Below are 23,757 nucleotides of genomic sequence, written 5' to 3'. Positions count from 1 at the left end.
GGCCTCCCAAAGTGCTGGGATTACAGGCTCGAGCCACCGCACACGGCCATAGCTTTAAGACCATCGGGATACTATGTATGCTTTCTCACCTCAGCTCCCCCACCTTTAAATGGAAATTATAGTGCCAATCTTAACAGATTGTGATAAGGTAAATAAAAAGAAGTATATAATGCTCTGGCTGGTGTCTAACCTGTAGTATATGCTCACATTGCAGCTGCTGTGGTCCTTGCTATTTTTGATGGGTATTGTTCCAGATGTTGGAAGCTCAGGGATGAATAGGGCAATCTCTATTCTTGGGATGCTCATTATCTGCTGAAGGAAACAGACAAGCAAAAATAATTATAATGCCCTGTGGGCTGCAATGGAAGTATGGGAGAAATGCTTCAGAAAGAGAATCTTTCCCTTGACTCCTCTTGCAGCTTGAGTAATAGCCAGTAGTCATCATTCATTGAACACATGGTGTGTGCCTTGTATTATGCAGAATTTTCCATATGCTTACAAGCACTCTGGGAGGTAAGTGTTATCATTATTGCCCTTTGATGGAGGAGATCAAGAGGGATTAATTGGCATGCAGTTAGTGTGTGGTGGAGTCAAGATTCAAACCCTCATTGGTCTGAACGTAAAGCATGCAGCTATAGAAATAAATATATTTGTGAGAACAATAAAGGAGGAATCAAGTTCATCAGGAAGACAGATGAAGATAGGGCAGTGCTAACAGAGAGAACAGCACAAGCAATCCAGACAACCTCCACACACACTGAGGCATCCTGCAGGGTGAGATTCACAGACATCTTCCTACAGGTCACTGACGACAAAGGCAACATCCTGCCACCCAGCACAGAAGGAAAAGTTGGCATCAGGATCAGTCAAGAAGTTGTGGCAGAATCCCTATCACTACTTAACAGCCCCATGTAAATGTTTGTTACATAGACTAGTGGCCTTCCTATAGCAAACTGACACATGCCTGTTCAATGGTGGGCATGCCCCACATTATATGCCCACAGCCAGGGGAATACCCTGTTTCTTCTTTCTTTGCTTCCCCATTGGATTCTGTAGACTCTGCACTTAGTACAGAGCCAGACCACACTGGTTGCAGAAAATGACTGTGGAATAGAGTTGGGTCAACACCTTGAGCCTAGACCCAGGCCTTCCAGCTTCCCTACAAGGGCTCTTTGTGCAGCGTCCATTGAGCGGAATACTACATCTCTGAGCAGGGGGTGCTGTGTATGATTCTGGCTGCTTTGTGATCAGCCTGACCTCTCTGATCAACCCCAATCTTCTTTTGTGAACAGGGAATAATTTGTGCCACCCTCCGGGAAATGAAGATCAAGCCGGGTTTCCTGGGGAAGGCCAGTCCACCCTACGACGTCCAGGTCTGGTCCTAAGGGCATTGGCAGGGAGCAGTTAGGGCTCAGTGGGGGTTGGACAATTTGACACCAGGTGACAACACCAGCCACACTTCTCTGCCCCAGTCATCCTTCCTCCTGTCTTCTCATTTTTCCCTTCAGTTTCCTATGGAGGTCTCAGTTGAAAACTGCATTATTGTGGGCATGAACACCACTCACCCTAGCAGCTAGGGCATCACACACAGTGGGTAGGAAAGAACACCTAGAAGCTGCACTGGCAGCCCTCTCTAGCAACTGGTGCTTTTCATTTTTCTTGATCAGTGTTTTCCAACTTGAAGACACATTGGTGACATCTACTAACCCATGAAACATAGACCCCAGGCTTGAGTTTCACATTTGCTTATTTGAAAGGCTTTTGACAGTTTTATTCCATTTTCTGATGTTTCTTCCATTATTTTATCCACACTGGTGTTCCATGCGTTAGCCGTCTAGACAGTGCTTGGGTGGGACAGAAGGGCTGGGGCCTCCTGCAGGGTACGATTCACAGGCCTCTTGCTACAGGTCATTGATGACAAGGGCAACATCCTGCCACCCAACACAGAAGGAAACATTGGCATCAGAATCAAACCTGCCAGGCCTGTAACCCTCTTCTTGGGCTATGAGGTAATGACCCCCCATCTGCCACCATCATGACCCCAAGGATCCTGACAGGGAACTCTGCATCCTGAGGCTTCTTCAAGTCTTCTTTTATTTGCTCCAACTCAGTGAAATGAATGAGTTTTCATTCAACTCGAAGCTCACAGTGCATTTCCCCATCCTTTCCTGTCCTAACCCACCTGGGACTTTTGGGCTGACGGGGTAGAATGAAGACTGGCTTCAGAACCATCAGACTTGCATTCCAATGATCTACTGTAGTCAAGAATATAGGCTTTGACTGGATTCAAATAATGTCATCTCACTTACCAACAACATGGTGTAAACAAATCACTTATCCTCGCTGAGTCTCCAGGGAACTCTATTATCCGATTTTACAGAGAGAAAAGCTGTAGACAAAAAGCATCGCACTTCCTCTGCACATCAAATACATAGTAGGTTTAGGATTTTAAAAAATTAGTAACCCAGAGATTATAGAAAACTGAGATGGATTATAAGGAAACCTGCTGAAACTCCTGATCAAATAAGCAATGGCCCTCCCAGGATAGGAATGGCCACAAAGAGGAAAATCTTAGCTTCCAATATTGGCCATGGAAGGATGACCAGACCCTGAAATTGATTTCAGACTTCATCTCCTTTCTCCAAAGACACTTCACTGGCAGCTGTCCTGGTGTCACTGCCATCCTCACACTGTGGTTTCAAGGCAGCGATGGTTCCTTTATGATACTGTTGACCAAAAGGGGACATACAGGCCTTAATTAGCCTTGATTCTCAGCAGCACAACTTAAAGGTTGGATAAAAGAAAAATTAGGCCAGGCGGGATGGCTCACGCTATAATCCCAGCACTTTGGGAGGCCTAGGCAGGTGGATCACAAGGTCAGGAGTTCGAGACCAGCCTGGGTGACACAGTGAAACCCTATCTCTACTAAAAATACAAAAGATTAGCTAGGCATGGTGGCATGCACCTGTACTCCCAGTTACTTGGGAGGCTGAGGCAGGAGAATCACTTGAACCTGGGAGGCAGAGGTTGCAGTGAGTCAAGATTGCACCACTGCACTCCAGCCTGAGTGACAGAGCTAGACGCCGGAAAGAGAGAAAGAGAGAGAGAAAGAAAGAAAGAAAAATTAAACATGGGGTAACACATATACATTATACAATGTCCAGGCAACTTTGAGAACCACAGATATATATCTGCTTATTATAATAATTCCAGGAGATTTTTAAAAATAGTAGTACTTGGATCCAACCAGAGATTATGGTTGAACTGAAATGGGGATAATCCAAAGCAATATTTAGAGAAAAAAAAAAAAAAAAAAAACAAGGTCTTGCTCTGTCACCCGAGCTGGAGTGCAGGAGCGTGATTAAAGTTCACTGTAGCCTGGAGCTCCTGAACTCAAGTGATATTCCCAGCTCAGCCTCCCAATTAGCTGGGACCACGGGCAGGTACCACCATGTCCAGTTAATTTTTTGATTTTTTGTAGAGATAAGGTCTCACTATGTTGGCCAGACTAGTTTCAAACTCCTGGGTACAAGTAAACCCCCTGCCTCAGCCTCCCAAAGTTCTGGGATTACAAGCATGAGCTATTGCACCCAGCTAATTTTTTTTTTTTTTTGATTGAGCATGACATATTTTATTTTCCAAAGGTGTCCTAACATATACCCACACCTACATGTCCATGAAATGTTAGGGTTCCTCCATTGAGACTTCTTTGGGTTTTTATCCCTTGTTATTTATGTAAAAGTATTACAGAATTACCATGAGACCCAGCAATTCCACTTCTAAGGCTATATACTCCCAAGAAGTGGAAGCAGGAACTTGAACAGATACTTCATTTTTTACTTTATATTTTATTTATGTAAAATATAACATAAAATTACTCTTTTCACCATTTTTGAGTGTACAATTCAGTAGTATCAAATAAAGTCACAGTGTTGTACAGCCATCACGATTACCCATCTCCAGAAAATGTTTACCTCCTAAACAGAAATTCTGCTCAATAAACAACATCTCACTGCCCCAGTCTCCAGTATGTGATAACCTCTAACCTACTTTTTATAATATATGAATTTGCCTATTTTAGGTTCCTCATATAAGTGAAATTATACATCATTTGTCCTTTTGCATCTGGCTTATTTCACTTAGCATAACGTTTTCAAGTTTCATCTATGTCTTAGCATGTAACAAAATATCATTCCCCTATAAGTCTGAATAAAAGTCCACTGTATGTATACAATACATTTTGTGTACCCAGTCGTCTCCTAATGGGCATTTTGGTTATTTCCATATTTTGCTTATTGAGAGTATTGCTGCTATGAACGCTATTGTTTAAGTATCTGTTCAAGTTCCTTCTTCCATTTCTTGGGAGTATAGACCTAGATGTGGAATTGCTGGGTTCCATGGTAATTCTATGTTGAACTTTTTGAAAAAAATTACCAAACCACTTTCACAATGGCTCCACCATTTTACATTCCCACCAGAAAATTTTTTATCCATTTTGAGTTAACTTTTGTATGTGTTGTAAGGTAGCTTCATTATTTTGCAAGTGGACATTGAAGTTTCCCAACACTATTTGTTGACGACTGACTTTTCTCCATGGACTGGTTTTGGCACGTATACTTAAATCAATTGACGATATATGGGAAATTTTCTTTCAGGACTCTCTATTCTATTGCAATGGTCTATCTTTATGCCAATACCACACAGTTTTTAGTACTATAGTTTTATAGTAAGTTTTGAGATCAGTGTGAGTTTTCCAACTTTATTATCCTTTTTTAAAATTTTTTATTTACTTATTTTTTTGAGACCAGATTATGAGACTGGCTAATTTTGTATTTTTAGTAGAGACAGGTTTCTCCATATTGCCCAGGCTGGTCTTGAACTCCTGGCCTCCAGCGATTCACCTGCCTTAGGCTTCCCAAAGTGCTGGAATTATAGATGTGAGTCACCACGCCTGGCCTTTATTCACCTTTTTAAAGATTGTTTTGACTGTTTGGGGTCCTTTGAGATTCTCTACGCATTTTAGGATAGGTATTTCTAGTTCTGCAAGAACAAAAAAGCCATTGGGATTTTCACAGGAATTGTGTTGAATCTGTAGATAGCTTTAGGCAGTATTGTCATCTTAATATTAAGTCTCCAATAAATGAGTATCATATGTCTTTTCATTTGCTTATCTGTTCTTTAATTTTCTGTAGTAACGTTTTGTAGTTTTTAGGGTACAAGTCTTTTGCCTCCCTGATTAAATTTATTACTAGCACTACTGTCTTGTATTCTTTTTGATGCTACTGTAAATAGAATTGCTTTATTAGTTTCCTTTTTGGAGTTTTAATTTTTAGTGCACAGAAACACAGTTGAGTTTTTGTGTGTGTATGGATTCTGTTTTTTACAACTTTACTGAATTTATTTATTAGCTTTAACCTTTTGAGTGTGTAAAATTCTTAGGGTTTTCTATATATGGTCATGCCATCTGCATACAGAGATAATTTTACTTCATCTTTCCAATTCAGATGCCTCTTATTTCTCTTTCTTGCCTAATTGATTTGGCTAGAACTTCCAGGACTATGTAGAACAGAAGTGGTGAAAGCAGGCATCCTTGTATTTTTGGTCTTAGGAGGAAATCTTTCCAGTTTTCACCATTGAGAATAATATTAGCTGCCGATTTTTTATATGTGGCCTCATCATGTTGAGGAAGTTTCCTAGTTTATTTAGTGTTTTTACCATGAAAGGGTATTGAGTTTCCTCAAGTGCTTTCTCTGCCTCAATTGAGAGAAAACCATGTGGTTATTTTCTTTTCATCCTATTAATGTGGTTTATTATATTTGTTGAGTTTTGTATGTTGAAACAGGAATAAATCCCACTTGGTCATGATGTATAATCCTTTTAATGTGTTTCCGGATTTGGTTTGCTAGTGTTTTGCTGAAATTTTTGCATCAATATTCATAAGAGTTATTGGTCTGTAGTTTTCTTCTCTTGTAGTGTTTGTCTGGCTTTGGTGTCAGGGTAATGCTGGCCTCATAGATTGACTTATAAAATTTTTCCTTTTCTTTAATTTTTTAAAAGAGTTGGAAGAGGATTGGTCTTAATTCTTCTTTAAATACTTGTCAGAACTCATCAGTGAAGCCATCTGGCCTAGGCCTTTTCTCTGCTGGAGGGTTTTGTTTACTAATTTTACCTCCTTACGAGTTACAGATGTATTCAGAGTTCTATTTCTTTGTGATTCATGTTTTTGGTAGATTGTGTGTTTCCAGTAGTTTTTCCATTTTATCTAGGTTATCAAACCTTTTAGCATACAATTGTTCATAGTATCCTCTTATAATTCTTTTCATTTCTGGAAAATCTTAGTAATTTTAATCTTCACTTTTTTATTAATCAATCTAGCTGAAGACGTCATCTCTTCAAACGAAATAACTTTTGATTAAGTTTTCTTTGTTGTTTTTCTATTTGCCATTTTATTTATATGAACTCTAATCTTTATTTCCTGCTTCTGCTGTGCTTGGGTTTAGTTTTTTGTCCTTGTTCTGGTTCCTTAAAGTGTAAGGTTTTGGTTTGAGATCTTCTTTTTTAACATATGTGCTAAAGACTGAATGTTTGTGTCTCCCCTAAATTCATATGTTGAAATCCTAACCCCCAATGTAATATTTGGAGATGATTATATCATGAGCATGGAGTCCTCATGAATGGTGTTAGTTTCCTTTTTATTTTTTATTTTAGTAGTTTTGGTGGTACAAGTGGTTGTTGGCTACATGGATAAGTTCTTTAGTGGTGATTTCTGAAATTTTAGTGCATCCATCACCTGAACAGTGTGGTCTTTTATCCCTTACCTCCCTGCCAACCTTCCCCTCTAGTCCTCAAAGTCCATTATATCATTCTTTGCCTTTGTGCCTTCATAGCTTAGCTCCCACATACAAGTGAGAACATACGATATTTTGTTTTCCATTCCTGAGTTACTTCACTTAGAATAATGGCCTCCAGCTCCTTCCAAGTTGCCACAAAAGACATTATTTCACTGCTTTTTATGACTGAGTAGTATCCCATGGTGTATATATACAACATTTTCTGTATCCACTCCTTGGTTGGTGGGCACTTTGGTTGGTTCCATATCTTTGCAATTGCAAATTGTGCTATAAACATGCATGTGCATATGTCTTTTTCATATAATGACTTTTTCTTTGGGTAGACACCCAATAGTGGGATTGCTGGATTGAATGGTAGTTCTCCTTTTAGTTCTTGAAGGAATCTCTAAACTGTTTTCCATAGCAGCTGTACTAATTTACATTCCCACCAGCAGTGTTAAAGTGTTCTCACAACCATGCCAAAATCTATTGTTTTCTGATTTTTCAACTATGGCAATTTTTGCAGGAGTAAGGTAATATCTCATTGTGGTTTTAACCTGCATTTCCTTGATGATTAATGATATTAGTGCTCTTTAAAAAGCAACTCCGGTAGGGTTCTCCAGAAGAATCCCATTCTTCATGTGAGGCCACATCAAGAAGACAGCCGTCTATGAACCCTCACCAGACACCAAGTTGGTTGGTGACTTGATCTTGGATTCCCAGCCTCCAGAGCTCTAAGAGATAATATCTATTGTTTATAACCCACCCAGTGTATGGCGTTTTGTTATAGCAGCCTGAATAGGCTAAGACAGTATGTGTGTAAATTACCTTCTTAGCACTGTGTTTGCTACAATCTGTAAGTTTTAATATGTTGTGTTTTTTATTTCATTTGTCTCAAGATAATTTCTAAATTTCCTTGTGATGTCTTCTTTGTTAGTTAAGAGTATGTTGTTTGATTTTTCAAACATTGGAAAAATTTGTGATTTTTTAAAAGTTTTCCTTCTGTTAACTCCTTTCATGTGACTTGATAAGATGCTTTGTATAATTTCTGTCTTTTAAAGTTAGTTAATACTTATCTTCTGGTCCATCCTTGAGAATGTTCCATGTGCACTTGAGAAAAATGTGTGTTTTTCTGCCATTAGATGGAGTTTCCTGTATATGTCTGCTAGGTCCAATTAATTTATGGTGTTGTTCAAGTCCTCTATTCTCTTATTGATCTTCTGTCTGGTTTTTCTACTCATTATTGAAAGTGGTACATTAAATTCTCCAGCTATTGCTGTAGAACTGGACACTTCTTTAAATTCTGTCAATGTTTGCTTCATGTATTTTGGGGCTCTGAAGTTTATTGCCTATATGTTTATGATTATCATATCTTCCTGGTGAATTGATCCTTCCATTAATATATAGTATCATTTTTTATCTTTTGCAATTGTTTTTGACTTAAACTTTATTTTGGCTGGGCATGGTGGCTCATGCCTGTAATCCCAGCACTTTGGGAGGCTGAGGCAGGTGGATCATTTGAGGTCAGGAGTTCGAGACCAGCCTGATCAACATGGAGAAATCCTGTCTCTACTAAAAATACAAAAGATTAGCCAGGCATGATTGTAGGCGCCTGTAATCCCAGCTACTGGAGGCGGAGGTTGCGGTGATCTGAGATCGTGCCTTTGCACTCCAGCCTGGTCAATAAGAGTGAAACTCTGACTACAAAAAAAAATTTTTTTTGTCGAATATTGGTATAACAACCCACAACCCAAACTCTCTTTTGGTTACTATTCACAGGGAATATATTTTTTTCCATCTTTTAACTTTCAACGTATTTTGGTCTTTTTTGTTGTTGTGTTTTTTTTGATGGAGTCTCCCTCTGTTGCCAGGCTGGAGTGCAGTGGCGCAATCTCAGCTCACTGCAACCTCCAACTCTGGTTCTGGTTCAAGTGATTCTCCTGCCTCAGCCTCCCCAGTAACTGGGATTACAGGCAGGCACCACCATGCCCACTCAATTTTTGTATTTTTAGCAGAGACGGGGTTTCACCATGTTGGCCAGGATGGTCTCCATCTCCTGACCTCGTGATCCACCTGCCTCAGCCTCCCAAAATGCTGAGATTACAGTTGTGAGCCACTGCACCCAGTGGAATTCGTGTCTTTAAATCTAAAATGAGTCTCTTGTAGATAGTGTATATTTGGATCGTGTTTTATTATCCATTTAGCCAGTTCCTGTCTTTGGATTGGAAAGTTTACTCCACTTACATTTAAAGTAATTACTGATAAGGAAGGACTTCTACCATTTTGCTATTTGTCTTCTGTGTGGCTTAATATTTTCTGGCCCTCATTTCCTTTATAACTGCCTTCTTTTACATTTAGTTTCCTTTTTGTAGGGACACATTTTTTTCCCTTCTGATTTTCTTTTGTTTATATTCTATAGATATTTTCTTTATGATTACTGTATTACATACAACATCCTAAGATTGTAACAATCTAATTTGAATTAACACCTGCTTAACTTCAATTGCATAAAAAAAAACTCTACTCCTGTACGGTTCTGTCTTCCATTTATGTTGTTGATGTCGTCACCTTGTACCTCTCAACTCAGTCCACAAAGGCACTCACATTGATCTAATATCACAAGTGGAAAACAGTATTACTTGTCATAAACAGAAGGCATTTATAACCATAACTATAGGCTTAAAAAAAAAAATCTTCTCATAGTCTACCTAAATCCAATTTCACTGAAAGCTCTGATCCTGAAGCATGTCTTCCTCTTGAGACTTCCAGAGAGTTCAAAGCATATCAGCACTAAAGTAAGAATCAACTTGATATACTCAGAACAATCAGAAGTGAACCCAAAAAGGGATGTAATTTGATGTTTTTAAAATGTTTTTTTCAGGTAGCTCTTAAAACCATTTCATGTTCCACAAGAGGTATTGCTTAGGCATCAAGTGAATCGGTCATGAAGCAAGAATTACATTCAAATGCCAACCCTCTCAGTGAGCAGCTGAGTGACTTTGAGCAGGCAAAGGTGCCTCCCTCAGGCCTAGGTTTTTTCTTATTTAAAATGGGCTACAAAGAAAGTGCAAGCGTCACACAAAAACAGGTATGTAAATGTACAGAGCAGCTTTACTCAAAATCGTCAAAACCTGAAGACAACAACCCAGATGCCTTTCGACAGGTAAATGGTTAAACAAAAACTGAGCTACATCCATAACATGGAATACTGTTCAGCAATAAAAAGGATCAAACCATTTGTGCACACAACTTGGATGAATCTCTAGGGAATTATGCTGAGAAAAAAAAAAAAAACAGTCCCAAACAGTTACATGCTGTATGAGTCTATTTATATAACATGCCTGAAACAACAAAATTATAAAAATGGAGAACAAATTAGTTGTTAGCAAAGGGTCAGGGACGTGGAGAGGAAGAGGGAATGAGAGGGAGGTGGATGTGGTTTTAAAAGAGCAACATCAGAAACCTTCCTGATGAGGTGGGGAAGGCACAGTCCTACATATGCGATAAAGCTGCATAAAACTAAATACACACACAAGTGAAATGGGAGATCTGAAGGCTGGTGGATTGTATCAAGGTCAGTATTCTGCCTGAGATACTCATCTATAGTTTTGTAAGATGGTACCACTGCGGAAAACTAGTGACGAGTACAGAGCATCAATCCATATTACTTTTTATAACTACATGCCAGTCCACATTTATCTTAAAATGAAAAGTTAACTTAAAAACATACTAGACCCATAGGCTTTCTGTGAGGATCAAATGAGATAGTATTTAGGGAAGAAAATTCACTCAGCAAATGTTTGTTGACCCCTCTTATCTGTCCAGACTCTGTGAATGCTGAGCTTATAGCAGTAAACAAGGTTCATACTATAATGGAAATTTCATTCTAGTGTAGTGTCACACTATATATATATGGAGAGAGAGAGAGACATACATGAAGTCTCACTGTGTTGCCCAAGCTGGATTGCAGTGGTGTGATCTTGGCTTACTGTAACCTCCACCTCCCGGGTTCAAGTGATTCTCCTGCCTCAGCCTCCCGAGTAGCTGGGATTACAGGCATGCGCCACCATACCCGGCTGATTTTTGTATTTTTAGTAGAGATGGGGTTTCACTATGTTGGCCAGACTGGCTTTGAACTCCTGACCTCATGATCCACCCACCTCGGCCTCCCAAAGTGTTGGGATTACAGGCGTGAGCCACCGTGCCAGGCCGAATTGATATTTTTAAACATTGTCATTGAAAGCGGTTTAATCACAACCACTCATAGAACAGTGGCATGCACCATGCACTACGTGTAATGAAAATAGACTCAGAGAGATGGCAAAACTTGCCCAGGTACCAAGCAGAAACAGAGGCAGCATTCAAACCCAGATTGGAACCCGAAGTTGTGACTCATCACCTCCAAATTCACTGCCTTCAATAAAGGAGCTCTCTTCTTTTTGCAGGGGAACCCAGAGAAGACAGCTGAAGTGGAATGTGGGGACTTCTTCAACACTGGAGACGCAGGAATGATGGATGAAGAGGGTTACATTTGTTTCCTGGGGAGGAGTGATGACATCATTAATGCCTCCGGGTAGGTGTGGTTGACGCTGGGCTGGCTGTTGTTGCTGTCACATGCCTCATGGAATCTTGCTTACCTAGACATTTTTTCTTGCATTGGTGATGGGACCCTCAGCCTAAATCTGAATAGAGCCGTGTCTATGGTGCCCTGATTGCAAAATGAAATTCAAGAGGGTCTGGACGAGGAGCCATAAGAAGACATTGCAATTTAAAGTGGGGTGTAGGGAATGGAATTGAGAAGGGAGACTATCTTGGTCTCCATAGGTTCAGGGAGCCTATTTCATGTTTGTGCCCCTCTAATGCAGCACCAAATGTCACAGGGCAAACGTAGTAATAATAATAGCTAACCTTTAGTTATTGTTCATTATTATTATGAATATATTTGTTATTAATGTATGAGCATAATAAATCTATTAGGAATAGATTAATAAATCTATTATTATAAAATTATTTATTAGTATAAATATATTATTCATTATAACTATTTAGCTAACCTGGAGTACTTACTATGTGAAAACACTGTCCTTAATGCTTTATATAACCCACCTCTCAACGCTAGATGGGAGATGTGATTATTATCCCTGTTTTACTAACGAGGAAAGTGGGTCACTGACCAGTGAGAAAATTTGCCTAAAGACTCAAAGAAAGCACAGGATGCAATCCAGATTTGAACTGAGGTAGTCTGGCTCTGAGCCCCTGTCCCTAACCCCTACATGATTTTTAAAAAGGCACATTTACACTACAGTAACAATTTTTCTTGGATATTTTAAAGAAATTGATGGGATTTTTTTTTTCTTTTCTTTTTTCGAGACAGCGTCTCACACTGTCACCCAGCTGGAGTGCAGTGGCCTGATCTTGGCTCACTGCAACCTCTGCCTCCTGGCTTCAGGCGAGCAGGTCCAGCTAATTTTTATACTTTTAGTAGAGATGGGGTTTCACCATCTTGGCCAGGCTGGTCTCGAACTCCTGACCTCAAGTGATCCTCCTGTTTCAGCCTCCCACAGTGCTAAATTTACAGGTGTGAGCCACCACGCCCAGCCTGGATGGGATTTTTGTTTTTTTAATTTCTAAAACATGATGTACTGGAAATTTGCACAGAGAGTAGATTTTAAATGCTCTTACCACAAAAGAAAAAAAGAAGGCAATTATGTGAGATGATGGCTATGCTAGTGTGCTTCAGTGTTTTAATCACGTTACTATGTATATGTACATCAAAACATCATGTTGTAAGCCTTAAATATATATAACAAAAGACGAAAATCCTGCTGATACAATGGGAACTAGAATGCAGAATTTGCATGAATGTTTAATACCAAGTTTGAGGCTTCCAAGAGATTTCGTACTGGGGGGAAGCTGCTTGGGCCAAGCCCGGAGGAGACAAAACATTCTCCCTCCTCCATCAATACAGGCAGTGAGGCAAGAAGCCAGGAGCACCAGAGTCTTGTATTTCTCAGTCTATAATGTCCAGGTCTTTACACTTTGGGCCCATGACACAGACAAGTCAGGGGTCTCTGGCTTCCTATGACCTCCACCCTCTGTGCCAAAGGAAGCTGCGACTCCAAAGCAGGAGATCTGGTGATTTGGTTCACCCCAGCCCCGGCATCTGCCTCAGAACCCTTCATCCTCCAGGTATCGCATCGGGCCCGCAGAGGTTGAGAGCGCTCTGATGGAGCACCCAGCGGTGGCGGAGTCAGCCGTGGTGAGCAGCCCAGACCCGATTCGAGGAGAGGTGAGGAGAACACAGAGATCATCATGTCTGCGCGTGGGCACTAGGAAAGCAGGTGCAGGGGAAACATCCAGGCTTTATCTGTGCAGGCTTGGTGGAAGGGCATAGTGTGCATGTGCACTTACATGGTATGGTCACCAGGGGGCACTGTGGACTCTCTGTGGCTCTGAATAAAAGGATGCTAGATACTATTTAATAAGCACTTATATATACCAAATCACTTAACTCTCACACAATGTAGTAATCTAAGAACATTTACGCTTTTTACAGATGAGGAAAGAGAAGCAGAAGGAGGTTAATTAACCTGTCCATATCACGCAGCTAGTAAGGGGTGGAGGCAGAATGGCATCTCAGCAATGTGGCTCGAGAACATACATGCATTTGTATATTGAAAAGTGTTATTAGGCCAGGCACGGTGGCTCATGCCTGTAATCCCAACATTTTGGGGGGCCGAAGCGGACCGATCACCTGAGGTCAGAAGTTCAAGACCAGGCTGGCCAACATGGTGAAACTCCATCTCTAATACTAATTAATACTAAAAATACCAAAAACTTAGCCAGCTGTGGTGGGGGCGGGTGGGTGGAACTGAGGGTGGGCATCTGTAGTCCCAGCTACTTGGGAGACTGAGGCAGGAGAATCGCTTGAACCTGGGAGGCCAAGGTTGCAGCGAGCCAAGATCGCACCATTGCACTCCAGTCTGGGCGACAAGAATGAAACTCCATCTCCAAAAAAAAAAAAAAGTCTTTATTGATCACCTTCTATATGTGAGGCCTTGTGCAATAAAATATGGATAACGCTGCTAATAGAAAAATAATAAATTGCCAGTAATTATGAAATGCCCATTGGGTTTCTGGCGCAGAATTACATATATAATAACAGTAAAAATGATGATGAAAATATTGATGACAGGAGTAATAAATGTAAACTAGCTGGATGTTTTATATGTATTATCTCCTGGAAGCTTTAAAGAAACCAAATGAAGAATGGAGCCTTTATTGTCCCCATTTCACAGAAAAGGAAACTGAGGTTAAGGAGAGGTCAAATAACTTTTCAAGGCATGGAGTGGGAATTGGAAGTACAGGGATTTACACCTGGTCCTCTCCTTTTCCAAAAACCACTGTAGGGTTCAATGTCACCTTGTTTTACCACTCATTCAATAAACATTGACTTTTTAAGCTATGGAGTAGGTTGGCACTCACTGTGAGCCCATGCCTTCATTCTGCAGGTGGTGAAGGCCTTTATTGTCCTGACCCCACAGTTCCTGTCTCATGACAAGGATCAGTTGACCAAGGAACTGCAGGATCATGTCAAGTCAGTGACCGCCCCATACAAGTACCCAAGGAAGGTGAGTGAGGGCAGATGGAAGGGATCTAGTGCCCCTGAAGAGTTCCCTGCTAGGACGGGTTAGGTATCACTGTAGGTAACAAACAGCCCCAAACAATGAAGGTTTACAACACTGAAGGCTCTTTTTCTGCTCATGCCTCATGTCCTCCATGGCTCTCCTGGGACCTGTCCTCCACATCCCCTCATTCTGCCACCAGAATAAAGGAGCAGCCTCCATGTGAGACCTGCCAGCTGCTCTGAGAGATGAAGGAGAGGGTGGTCAGTCTCGATGGCTCCCAACTCTTTTGCCTCAAGGTTATATGCTTCACTTCCACTCACATCTCCTGGGTCAAAGCAAATCCCATGGCTACATCCACCTTCTAGGGGTCAGGGGGAGAACCTGAAATACTTGGGGACTCCATTAAGGCCAACATATGGTGTCAGCCTGCATGGGAGGCTGCAGAGGGACAGGGGAGGAGAGTGGAGAATTGGTGGGAAATGGCAGCAGGACTGAGTCACTGTGGATTTGCTTTATCCTCAACCAGGTGGAGTTTGTCCCAGATTTGCCAAAAACCATCACTGGCAAGATTAAACGGAAAGAACTTCAGAAAAAGGAGATGGGTCAGATGTAATCGGCAGTGAACTCCCAACCCACTGTGCACCTAAGGCAAATCCCTGGCCACTCTAGTCTCCCCGCTATGGTGAAGACGAGGGTGGAGCATTGAGAGTGTTGATTTGGGAAAGTATCAGGAGTGCCACAATTCCAATGTTTTTGTTCTTTCAAGTTAAATTCAGTTACTCTGCTTCCTCCAAGTCCTCTGTATCTTTAGAATTTCCCAGGTGAGCACTCAGATTGCAAGTAATAAAATACTGATATCAACAATACCCTGTGTTGAGCATTTATTCTGGGAATTAACTTATGTTAAATGCCCTCCCTCTGTAATTCTCCCTAATCTCCAACCTGAGATATCTTGGGACCAGATTCTCCCTCCTGGCACCCGCATCTCAAGGTAGCCCTAAGCACCCTTCAACAGCCAGGACACACGGGTCCAGGAGGGATGCCCATGTGGCTTCAGGCACCTGCCCATGGCCTGGGTGAGGCCCCAGCAAGGCCGGGCAGGATGCATGTCCAGGGTGGTCAGCGTTGGCTTGGGGACTACACTTGCCTGCCAGACCACCTCTGCCGCCCCACCCAATGGGCTTCCACCCAGTGGTCTTCTGCCTTTGTGTCCCCTAATAATGCCCATGTGCACATGCATCCCAACCTAAACCTGGCATGCGTGAGTGAGAGCCCCAACCTCTAGGGACCCAGGACTCCTGTAGCCCTGCCATGGGCCTAGGAGCCCTGCCTCTAGCTTTCCCCAGTAGGAACCTACATATCAGACCTTCCCAGTGACCCAGGAGCTCTGTCCCCCAGCCCTTCCCAGAGGACCCCCCCCATTCACCCTCCCAGGACCCAGGGTCCCTCCAACCCAGAATCCCTTGACCGCAGACAATTTTCCTTCTTTGAATATTACCCTCTCCAGGCATCTAGAGCCCTCCTCACATCCCTGGCCTGGAATTCTATAACCTGACCCTTTTATCCATCCCTCCTTGGGGCCTAAGAGGGGACTACCAGGGGGTCACCAGAAACTCGGAAGAGCAAGGACAGAAAGGGCCCAGCCCGGGAATGAGAGGAGCACATATCGTCCCCTTCTCACCCACAGAGGGCCCTCTGTGACTGCTAATTTCTTAGGTGCACAAACCCAGGAACTCACAGGGAAATAAACAGACACCACAAGCACAGAGACACTGAGGCACAGAACCGCTCCAGCTTCACTTGAGCACAAACGGGTATGGCCCACAGACAGGCTTACACACACACACACACACACACACCAGGAGATCACAGATACACAAGGCCATGAGACAGCCCCACAGGGCAGATCCCACACACAATGGACACTCGTGCATGCACACACACACACACACACACACAGTCACAGACCTACAGGCAGAGAAACAGACACAGAACACAGACATTAAGAGAAACATAAACACACAAATACAGACACAATCAGGGACATCCAAAGGAGAGGCGAGTTCACACACACACATACACACATACACCAAACAACACACACACACAGATACAGAACACAGACACACACAGACCCTCTCGCAGGGGCACACATGCCCAGAGACACATTACACAGTCACAAACACACAGATTTGCACAACCAACACACACTCATTCAGGAAGACACACAAATATATACAAAGATAGAGAAAAACAGAGCTGTCCAGAGACAGCTACACGGTGACATACTCACAGATACTCAGACACACAGGTGCATACGTGCAGATTTACACATCCAGACATGCACACACTCCCAGATCCCAGCCCACAGGACAACCACACGGTGATGGCACTCCACAGGGCACTCCTAAGGCAGTGGAGAGAATAGACCCAGACATGACCTGGCCCTCCCAAGCTCTCTTGGAAGGGCGTATGTTCCAGGTTCCAAACCCAGGGCTGGGTGTATGCCCCTTTCCGGGCCTTCAGAAGGGCTGTTCCTGGACCCCGAAATGCCAGAGAGGCCAGGGTTGGGTGACTGTGGGGACAGGGGCACAAGGTTGAGCCTGGGACCCTGTGTGGGTATATTTAGACAGGGCGGTGTTGCATGGCGCTTAGCAGATCTAGAAGTCAAGAGAGAAAGAGAGGTGTGCCCCCCAGGACCCTACCCTGGGCCAGAGTGGGCTGGCACCTAGGAATCAGAAAGACTGCGAAGGTTCCAGAAAGGACCTGTCCTTGGGTTGGGGATGGGGGGATCAGGTCGGGGAGGGGACCTTGGAAGAACACGGGCTTCTTGTGGATTGCCCACTGTGAGGCCCCAAGTACTGGGCCAAGGATTTGTGGAGAGGGAGTATAAAGCCTCAGGGTATGCTAAGGTAGCTTCCAGACAGGAGAAGGTTTGGCAGAAACCACAGTTCTGCTCCTGAGCCTCCCGCTCCCCTGCCCCACGTGTCCTGCTACTTCACTGATAGCTGATGGCCTTTCTCTATGACCTGTAGCTGAATCTCCCACCAGCGCTTGAGGACTTAGTTTGAACCGAACCCTTTCCCAGAGCCCCTTATCCTCCTCCTCCTCCAGGTGCCCAACAGCCATCCTTTCCCTTCCCTCCTTTTCCCTGCCCTCCCCATCCTCCTCCACTGCGATCCCACTCCCATCCCTATCCCCTTCGTTCCCCCAGTCCTAAGCCACGCCCACCTCTGTCCTGGCCACCTCAGGGTGCCCTGAGAGGACCAGGACTTACCTGTGTGGTGGCTGCTGTTTTGGCTCCTCTTGCAGGGGTTTTCTAGCCTTCAATTCACCCTTGTAAGTAGACGTTTGGACCCACGGGGTTTCTTCCTTTTCGTTGGGTTGTGTCAGGCGGCATAAAACTACACAGCCTGTAATCCCAGTACTTTGTGAGTTTTGTGTCATCTGCTTTGATGATTTTTTAGAAACTTCTGAGTCATCCATGTGTTCTCCTCTTGGGAGCTGCCTCCAGGGAGTCTGTGTCCAATCAGAGTGAAGGGAGCCTGAGAAGCCAATCAGATGGGAGAGGAAAGGGTTGCACCCTGCTGGGATGTTTGCAATATGGGAATCACGAGGAGTGACATGGCCAGGATGTGAATGAGAACTCTATTGTCCTTTGTTTTGTAAAATGCATCTTGTGTAGATCATTGATTTACCCAAAGCAGAAAGAGTCTTAAAGTCCTATGATTGTCCAAATAAAAAGAAATGACAGGTTTTTACTTTGAAAGTTTCCACCCTCACATTATAAGCCTCACCACTACCCTCAGGAGAGGGCACCTTATAGAGATGAGAGTATTTGTTCTTGGCCGGGCGCGGTGGCTCAAGCCTGTAATCCCAGCACTTTGGGAGGCCGAGACGGGCGGATCACGAGGTCAGGAGATCGAGACCACCCTGGCTAACACTGTGAAACCCCGTCTCTACTAAAAAAATACAAAAAATTAGCCGGGCGAGATGGCGGGCGCCTGTAGTCCCAGCTACTCGGGAGGCTGAGGCGAGAGAATGGCGTAAACCCGGGAGGCGGAGCTTGCAGTGAGCTGAGATCCGGCCACTGCACTCCAGCCTGGGCGACAGAGCGAGACTCCGTCTCAAAAAAAAAAAAAAAAAGAGAGTATTTGTTCCGACTGGCATCCACCAGATTCCTAGAGAAGGATCTGGAAAACTCTAGTGATGGGGAGCAGCCACTGCGTTGAGGCAGAATCACCTCACATGAGAACCTCCAATCAAAGAATAATTTGTTGTTTCTTTTGAGGTAATGAAGGAGGAAATGTCTTGATAATCTTTGTTGGAATTTTTTTCCCTTTACCTGATTTTCATTTTCATAGATCAGTTAAACTCTTTCCCTACCTCACCTCTGAAGACTTTATAAATTTCCCTCATTGCATTTTCCACCTTCACCCTTGTTCATGGCCGTCGACTGTCAGAACCTAAGCTTTCCTGGCCCCTTTGGACCTCATCTAGGTAGAAGCCCACGACTGATAAGCTGCATCCAGATAGTTGTCAGATGTGACAAGAGTGCCCAAGACGGGGGAGGTTTTTCTGGTTAATGACAAAATGGCCTTTGTCCTTCTCATGCATTTCATCCACATTTTTAACCATTGTGTCCAGAGCTCCTCGTCCCTTTCAGACAGAGGCTACTCAGAAAGAGTGTGTCCCTCCCAGGAGCCCAGGCTGCACTCACCTCCACTGTGAGGATGAAGACGAAGGTGCTACAGAGCTCAGATGCTGTTTTTTAGAGAGGTTTTGTTTGCACAAAACTTTGTCTTGGTGTGTGGATTGATGTGAATTACATTTTGAATGTATTTTCTCCCCCAATACTTGTAAATCCCTAGTGTTTGTAAAATAATATATGTGCCTTTTGTGGTAGTGGTCACACATTCCCAAAAGTTTTTATTGCTTTCCATATGGATTTCCAAGGTTGCTATTGATTGCTTTAGGCGCAATGCTCTAACATATGAAAGTGAACTGTTGTTATTGGTTACTTGGTATTGTGTTTTTAACTAACTTCAATTCTCACAGTTTTAGTCATAATTAAGAACATATGTTATGCAAATCTTTATGGACTTTGAAAATCTGACACGAAGTGCCCTGTTTCAACAGCAAAGTGAACATTGATTTTCAAAAGTTAATGTTTTTACAAACTTGGGCTAAACAACAATCTGTGATTATTTTGTTGGAATATAACCCAGGTATTATTAATATAACAGCTGTCTACTCTCAGTTTTATGTATATATAAACATATCTTTATGTAATATTTTCATCTATAACTTTAAGACTTTTTTCCTATATTTTTCTTATTCTTTCATACAGTGTGGGCATATTTTTGGATATATTACAAATAATGTGATACAAATTTCTAAATATTTAAAAGAAGACCTTAACTTCTTGACCATTGTAACTTTGTATTTTCTTGCCTCCATTTTAAATTGAGTTAAAAATTTCTAGGTAAAGTTCTGTAACTATTTTTAAAAATATTTGCAATGTTTTTGTCAGAAAAATGGAAACTTTCCAAGGGAGAGGATTGAGTTTGTGTCTCATATTTCCTTCCTACAGTTTAAGTGTTCTAAAGTCCCATATAGTAAATAGCATCTTTTTAAAGAATACAATTTGATTACTTTTACATATGGATACAGCAATTAAAGCATCACCACATTCCAGATTCAACACATTCCTTCCTCTTCAAAGTTTCCTCCTCTCCTTTTTAATATGCCTGTCCTTCTCCCTCCATCCTACTATCCTCCCTGTGAACTGCCGTTTCACGTCATGGAGTCATACAGGACAGGCATTCTTGTTCCAGATTCTATAAAGTCAGCAGAATCATTTTCACATTGATCCATACTGTTTTAAATATTAATACTTTGTTCTTTTTTATTGCTGAGTAAAATGCCTTTGTATGGACATATGACAGTGTGTCAATCCTCTCGCTTGGAAAGAGATATGAGACTTGTTTTTCCCATTTAGTCTTTGTCCTGAAAACAAAAACCCAGAAAGCAGCACCTCTGCAAGATTTCCCTGTGTATCCTTGCACTTTTGCAACTCCATGATCAATTGACAGGGAAAAGATCCAATTGATAGATTGTCTCAAATTGTTCAAACATATAGAACATGAATAATAATTATTTTCAAACTCTTGTTCAAAGGAAAACTCACTGACATGAGACAAGTGACTTTTGGCAATTACTGTCAACATTTTATTATAAAGATGCTCATACATACAGCTTTGATTTGTTAACATTTTAATGAACATGACTTAACACATATCTACCCATCTTTCCATTCCTCAACTCATCCCTCATCCCATCTTATTTTAGATGTATTTCCAACTGACTTGGAGGCATCAACATACTTCCTGCTGAATAGTTTAGCAAGACTAATGTTAACTATAATTCAATATTTCTTTATAAAATTTTCTTCTAAAGAAGAGTGACATAGAAGAAAATATGCAAATCTTAAGTGTAAGTTTACTAACTTTGAAAAGTACATACACCAGCATAACCCACCCCGTTTTCAAGATCTACACTATTATGTCACCGCAGAAAGCGAACTCTCCCTCTTCCTAGACAATCCCTTTCTCATGGTAGGTTAATTTTGCTTATTCTGGAATTTCGTGTATATAGATGCATGCCATGCCATAGGTACTTTTTTGTGTCTGCCTTATTCTACTCAACACAATGTTTCTGAAATCATTATCATTGTTGCACAGTTCCCTAATGCCATCCTTTCCATTTCAGACTCAGTATATGCTGAGTTCAACCTGTTGAAGGGCTATCTCTGTTTAATTCACCATCTTGAAAGAAACATTTAAAATTAAGATGTTTTCAAGAACATATAGTTAAATCCTGAGGAATCGATGTAGAAATGTTATCACAAGCTGTCTGAACTTACTCAGGTGAAGTCTGTCTTAATTGATGTAAGAGTCTAATGGAATTAATATCAAGAATCTTAGAGAAATCTCCCACTATTCATGCCATTTTTATGATCTCTACCTTGGTTATTTTTAAGCACTAAAATTTGATACTTATTTCTGAATGAAATCATCTCTTTATTGTATTTTTTTTTACTTATGCTGATCTTTAAATGGCAAAGATTCATGTAATGTAAGAAAGAAGTGTGATTCAGAGGGATTCTTTTATCATACAATACATGACAAATAAATACGTCATATTCAATTTAAAAAATAAGTAAATATAAGTAAATGAGTAAATATAAGTAAATAACTTTAAAGAAAAGATAATTACTTTACACCTAGCTTGTCTAACCCACAGGTGACAGGCCACATGTGGCCCAGGACAGCTTTGAATACAACCTAAAACAAATGTGTAAACTTTCTTAAAACATTATGAGTTTTTGTGTGTGTTTTTTTAGCTCATCAGCTATTGATAGTGTCAGTATATTTTATGTGTGGCCCAAGCTGAAGAAAATTCTCCTTCCTCTAATATAGCCCAAGGAAGCCAAAAGATTGGACATCCCTGCTTTAGACCAAGAAAAAAGACACACCACATTCCCAAAGCCTAAGAAGACTACCAGCCATGCAAGAAGCATGAGACTGGGAACTTCCAATCTTTCTTGAAACAATGGAATCCCCTGGTGATATCTGAGGGTCTGCTTACTTCTTGGAAGAGGCTGAAGGTTTCTAAGGATAATTATTTGTGACTGAAATATTGTAAATGTCATTGACCCTCCTCATTATTTCAACTGTTATTATTCCAGGTCATCAATTTTCTGCCTGACCATTTTCATCCTGGGCCTGACTTTTTTTTTTTAATTCCTTAGATGCTTATCACTGTTTTTGTGTTCCTGGGAATCATTGCATTTGCCATTTTCTTCTGGAATACTAGCCTTGATGTGAGTATGCTGACTTCCTGTAGAGGTATACTTGTAATCATAAATAAGAAGAAATTATTTTAAGCAATTTATGGTTCTGGACTTCATTATGAATATCGGATTTGACCAAAAAAAATCAGAAAGAAAATGATTTCTTAGCATAAGAATTATAAAAATAGCTGTCATTTACATTATGACAATTAAATAGGTTTGTGTTTGTTTAGTAGGATGTCAACAGAGCTTTTGGTCAAAAGTAAGTTTTTTTGTTTGTTTTTTTGTTTTTGTTTTTGTTTTTTACTTTTGTGCTCTTTATCCATGAGGGCAAAGACCATGTAAAACAATTTTGAGCATATAGTAGTTGTTTAATGAATAGGCATTGGATGAGTTATTAATCTGTGATAATAGTTCTTTCCCCTCAAATCTGATTGTTTGTTATTATGTTAATTCTGAGCCCAAAAACACAAATGTTTTAAGTGTTGATTTCTTGGATTTTTTAATGTGCTATTGTGCTTATTTTAAAGGCTAGTAAAACTGATCTTCTAAACAATTGCTATTCTCCTAGTAAATGTTCCTTCAATGGTAATGGAAGCCATGTGCAGACAAGACACCCTGCAGCCCTTCAGTAAGAGCTGGCAGGCTGACTGGATGAGAGGCTGGCTAAGGGGGCAGATAGGAGGCTGGTCGAGAGGAAGTCTGAGAGGCTGGCACTCAGACCTCTCTGAGAGACTGGCTGAGAGGCTGTCTGGCTTAAGAGCCAGACAAGAGGCTGGCTGAGAGGTTGTATGAGAGGCTGGCTGCCTCAGAGGTTGACTGGTTGAGAGGCTGGCTTAGAGGCAGGCTGAGAGGGTGACTGACTGAGAGGCTTATGGACAGGTTGGCTGGAAGGCTGGCTGGCTGAGAGGCCAGTTAAGGGGGCCTTGGAAGCTGGCCAAGAAGCCAGCTGCCTGGATAGCCAAGAGGACACTTGAGAGGCTGGCCGAGAGGCTGACTTGGAGGCTGTTTGAGAGGCTTGTTGCCTGAGAGGCTGGCTCAGAAGCTGCCTGGTTGAGAGGCTGGCTTAGAGGCTTGCTAAGAGGCTAGCTGGCTTAGAGCCTTGCTCAGATGCTGGCTGGCAGGTTGACTGGCTGAGAGGCCACCCAAGGGTGTGGCTGGGAGGCTTGCTGAGAGGCCAACTGGGAGGCCAGTCGAGAAGTCGGCTGGAAGCCTGGCTGAGAGGTCAGCTGGGAGACTCCTTGAAAGGCTAGCAGTCTTGCTGATTGAAAAGCTGGCTGATAGGCTGGTCCAGAGGATGGCTGCATCAGAGGCTTCCAAAGAGGCAGGCTGGGAGGACGGCTTAGAGGGCTGTATGGGAGGCTGTGTGACAGGCTGGCTGGCTGAATGGGCTAGCGACTGGCCTAGAGAATGGCTGACTGAGAATCTGCCTGGATGAGAGAGG

General features: G+C 42.1%; 1 protein-coding gene across 3 annotated transcripts in view; it reads left to right on the top strand.

Moving 5' to 3' along the window:
* Positions 1-15,322, top strand: part of ACSM1 (acyl-CoA synthetase medium chain family member 1) — a 62,989-nt gene extending 47,667 nt beyond the window's left edge. For all 3 annotated transcript variants that reach the window (XM_033217832.1, XM_033217830.1, XM_033217829.1), the window contains 6 exons: positions 1,293-1,373; positions 1,908-2,009; positions 11,276-11,403; positions 13,020-13,119; positions 14,342-14,461; positions 14,985-15,322. In XM_033217832.1, the coding sequence (XP_033073723.1) occupies positions 1,293-1,373; positions 1,908-2,009; positions 11,276-11,403; positions 13,020-13,119; positions 14,342-14,461; positions 14,985-15,071 (618 nt within the window). In that variant the 3' untranslated portion in view covers positions 15,072-15,322. The remainder of the gene's footprint in view (positions 1-1,292; positions 1,374-1,907; positions 2,010-11,275; positions 11,404-13,019; positions 13,120-14,341; positions 14,462-14,984) is intronic.
* Positions 15,323-23,757: the final 8,435 nt, after the last annotated feature.

Source organism: Trachypithecus francoisi, unplaced genomic scaffold (assembly GCF_009764315.1).
Source record: "Trachypithecus francoisi isolate TF-2019V2 unplaced genomic scaffold, Tfra_2.0 Lachesis_group10, whole genome shotgun sequence".
In the NCBI taxonomy this organism is placed as follows: domain Eukaryota; kingdom Metazoa; phylum Chordata; class Mammalia; order Primates; family Cercopithecidae; genus Trachypithecus; species Trachypithecus francoisi.
This window is presented reverse-complemented; position numbering and strand designations above follow the sequence as displayed.